The sequence below is a fragment of the Nematolebias whitei genome, chromosome 4 (assembly GCF_014905685.2).
Source record: "Nematolebias whitei isolate Nwh7 chromosome 4, NemWhi1, whole genome shotgun sequence".
Classification (NCBI taxonomy): Eukaryota; Metazoa; Chordata; class Actinopteri; order Cyprinodontiformes; family Rivulidae; genus Nematolebias; species Nematolebias whitei.
In genome coordinates this window covers 20,353,940-20,357,765 of record NC_056501.1, presented here as the reverse complement: position 1 = coordinate 20,357,765, position 3,826 = coordinate 20,353,940, and the positions used below count along the sequence as shown (strand labels likewise).

Below are 3,826 nucleotides of genomic sequence, written 5' to 3'. Positions count from 1 at the left end.
CAGATCCAGGTCCAGGCAAAGGACCAGGGCTCTCCGAGTCTCAGCAGCAACGCCACAGTCCATGTTTTTATCCTGGACCAGAACGATAACGCCCCCGCTGTGATTTACCCCTCCTCCGCTGCCCTGGGCTCCCTCTCTCATCAGAGGATGCCCCGCTCCGCTAAAGCAGGTCACCTGGTTACCAAGGTGACGGCCGTGGATGCTGACTCGGGCCATAACGCCTGGATCTCCTACAGACTGGCGGAGGCCACAGACGCCTCTCTGTTCACTGTCAGTCAGTACACAGGGGAGGTGAGGACTAAACGCGCTGTGTCCGAGCAGGACGAGTCCTCTCAGAGGCTGCTCATAGAGGTCAAGGACGACGGAGAACCGCTTCAGTCCGCCACCGTCACGGTGTCCATCGTGCTGGAGGACGGGCTGCACGAGCCCATCTTAGAGCTCCGACACAAAGCGTCCGAGCCCAGCAGGAAAACGGGCAGAATCACCCTTTACCTGATCCTGTCTCTGGCCTCGGTGTCCGTGCTGTCTCTGGTGACTTTTCTCATCTTGGCGGTTAAATGCATGAGGAACAGCAGAAGCAGCGGGAGCTGCTGCATGACACGGAGCGACTGTGATGATTACAAGAAGAACAGGAACCTGCAGATCCAGCTCAACACTGATGGACCCATAAAGTACGTGGAGGTCCTGGGAGGAGACGTGATGTCTCAGAGTCAGTCGTTCAGGTCCTGCATGTCTCCCATGTCAGAGTACAGTGACTTCACTCTCATTAAACCCAGCAGCACCACAGACTTTAAAGAAGTCATCAGTGTTCTGGATGCGTCTTTACCCGACAGCACCTGGACCTTTGAGAGCCAGCAGGTGAGGAAGTTATAATATATATATATATATAATGCAAATACAAAAGTATTAGTAAATATTAATCTAACTATTTATGGTATTGTATAATTTCACAGACCTTTTAGCGTATTTTTGTAACAATATAACTGAATCGTTTTTTGTTTTTTTTCAACACTTGAACAGCTGTGTTGACGGAAGCATTACTTTTTAGCACCCGCTCGAATATTATCAGCCATTAAATTGTTGTTTTTAGTTGTTATCATCTCCATATGTAGCGGTCAGACTGCCCATCCTGTGCCTTTTAGTGGGTTTAAAGAGACGTTGTTAGTGGTGATAATAGGCTCCGTTTTTACTTTTGTTAGCGCTCATAGCTTCGCGTGGTTAGGTTTAGAGTAAAAGGTCTGGCGGTTAGGTTTAGGCACAAGGGTAAGGGGGTGAAGTTTAGGGGTGGTCCTCTGGGTCAGGTGTAAGGTTAGGTTTACGAAAAAGGTTACATAAGCTAAAAAAAAAAAAAAAAAAAAAAACATTTCCTGGTTTACCCCGGTGCGACGTTGCCTGTTATCAACGATAATAACGAAAATAACGTACCTTTAAACCTACTAGGACGTAGGTGGGACAGTCTCACGCTACAAATGGGGATGATAACAACTAATAACGGCCTTTTAATGGGCTGGTAACACCCGAAGCCGCTCTTTTTTAGTTTTAACCAGATGTTTCAGCACCTTCTTTTCGGACAGCGACTTGTAGAATCACTATTTTCAGGTTGTTTTACCTCAAACTTTTTAACAATAAAAGGTAAAAACACTGGTTTACACATTCTACGTTTTTTTGTATGTTCTGTTTATTTATTTATTTGTTTTTGTAAAAACACGTCATTTTAAACGTTTTTCTGTGATATAATGTCACAAAATACACTTTTTTATTCAAAGACGTATTTTTTTTTTATTATTTGCATTTTTCAGCTGAATAATTTGAAAGTTGGATAAATCTATTATCTGATAAAAACACCGCAGTTTAAAGCTCAACTCACTGAGCGCTGTCTCTTTAAGGACGATGATCAGCGCCTTTCTCACTGGGTGTTCAGTGGTGATGCTGAGCTCCAATAAGAACTGGAACTGTACAAAGAAATCTAGTCCCTGCCCCCACGCAGCTACCGCGCTCTGTCAGAGTGAACTGAGCTGACGCAGAGCAAGCATTAGGTTCAACGATTTAAACATGTAATTTATTTCAGAGGTATGCTCCGACTGTTTATTATTTTATGAGAGATGGGGAGTTTTCATCTGCCATGGGTCCAGACCTTGTTATAAACAGGATTTCGATGGATTTTAACACTAAATAGTGGATCGAGGATGACAAAGAGAAAAGGATACAGAGACTGGAGGTGGCTCGCGCTCTGGTGGCATCATGTCTTCCTCCTGTGGAGAACAATAGACGGACAGACGCGTTACAGCATCCCGGAGGAACTAAAGCAGGGCTCCGTGGTTGGAAATCTCGCCAAAGATCTGGGTTTGTCTTCATCTGAGATGTTTGACCGTAAGCTGCGCGTCGCCTCTGAGGCTGGGGAGCAGTATTTCAGAGTGGACGCGGGGACGGGCGAGCTGCTGGTGAATGACAGGATAGACAGAGAGGCTTTATGTGGACAAAGCGCCAGCTGCGTTCTGCCTCTGCAAGTGGTCGTTGAAAACCCTTTGCAGTCTCACCGAATTGAAGTGGAGATAAGAGACATTAACGACAACTCTCCGACGTTTATGACGCAGGAGATTAACCTGAAAATACCTGAATTTGTAGCTCTGGGTAAACGCTTTCCGTTAGAAAACGCAGAGGACGCTGATGTTGGAAGTAACTCTTTAAAAACGTACTCTTTGAGCAAAAATGATCATTTTTCTCTTAAGCTCAAAGAAACAAAAAATGGCAAATTCGTCCCAGAATTAGTGTTAGAGAAATCTTTAGACCGAGAGAAAAATGCTCAACATCAGCTCTTATTAACAGCATTAGATGGAGGAAACCCCGTTACTTCCGGGACATGTAAGATCATCATTACTGTTCTTGACATTAACGATAATTTTCCTGTTTTCAGTGAAAATGAATACAAAGTTTCTTTAAAAGAGAACAGCACTAAAGGAACATTTGTTATTAAGCTCACAGCTTCAGATGCTGATGAAGGTCCTAACGCAGAAATCAAATATTATTTTGGCTCTCGCACTCCAGACTCTGTGTTAACAACGTTTGAAATAAACGACCTGACTGGAGAAATAGTATTAAAGGGATCTCTAGATTATGAAACGAGTAAATCATACCTCATCGATGTAACTGCTAAAGACAAAGGGACTCCTGAAATGGAGGGTCACTGTCGCGTGCAGGTGGACTTAGAAGACGTAAATGATAATGCCCCAGAGATTGTGCTCACTTCTAAACCCAGTGCTGTGCGCGAGGACGCACCCAGCGGGACCGTAGTGGCTCTGATCAGTGCGCGAGACCTGGACTCGAGTGATAACGGTAAAGTGATGTTACAGCTTCCTAAAGGTTTTCCTTTCACCTTGAAGCCTTCGTTTTCTAATAATTACGAGCTGCTCACCAACGGCCCATTAGACAGAGAGAAGATGTCACAGTATGATATGGAGATAACAGCAACTGATTCAGGCTCTCCTCGACTTTCTAGTAGCAAAATAATACCAGTCACCATCACTGATGTGAATGATAACCCTCCTGTGTTCACGCAGCCCTCCTATAATGTATATCTAAAGGAGAACGGAGTACCAGGGTCTATCCTGTTCTCAGTTTCAGCTTCTGATGTGGATTCTGGTGAAAACGCAAAGATCTCTTACTCCATCCTGGACTCTAAAGTGCAGGACGTTTCTGTCTCATCTTATGTTTACATGAACTCAGAGAACGGCAGCATCTACAGCATGCACTCGTTCGACTATGAGAAGCTGAAGGTGTTTCAGATCCAGGTCCAGGCAAAGGACCAGGGCTCTCCGAGTCTCAGCAG

General features: G+C 44.7%; 2 protein-coding genes across 2 annotated transcripts; both read left to right on the top strand.

The window, feature by feature from the left end:
• On the top strand, positions 1 to 1,261 carry LOC119408468 (protocadherin gamma-C5; the record flags this gene model as incomplete). The annotated part of the gene is given in 1 exon segment (XM_037675294.1): positions 1 to 1,261. A coding segment is annotated over 1 exon segment (873 nt), but the record flags the coding sequence as incomplete, so codon positions are not given.
• A 628-nt stretch (positions 1,262 to 1,889) lies between these two features.
• On the top strand, positions 1,890 to 3,826 carry LOC119408466 (protocadherin gamma-C5; the record flags this gene model as incomplete). The annotated part of the gene is given in 1 exon segment (XM_037675292.1): positions 1,890 to 3,826. A coding segment is annotated over 1 exon segment (1,640 nt), but the record flags the coding sequence as incomplete, so codon positions are not given.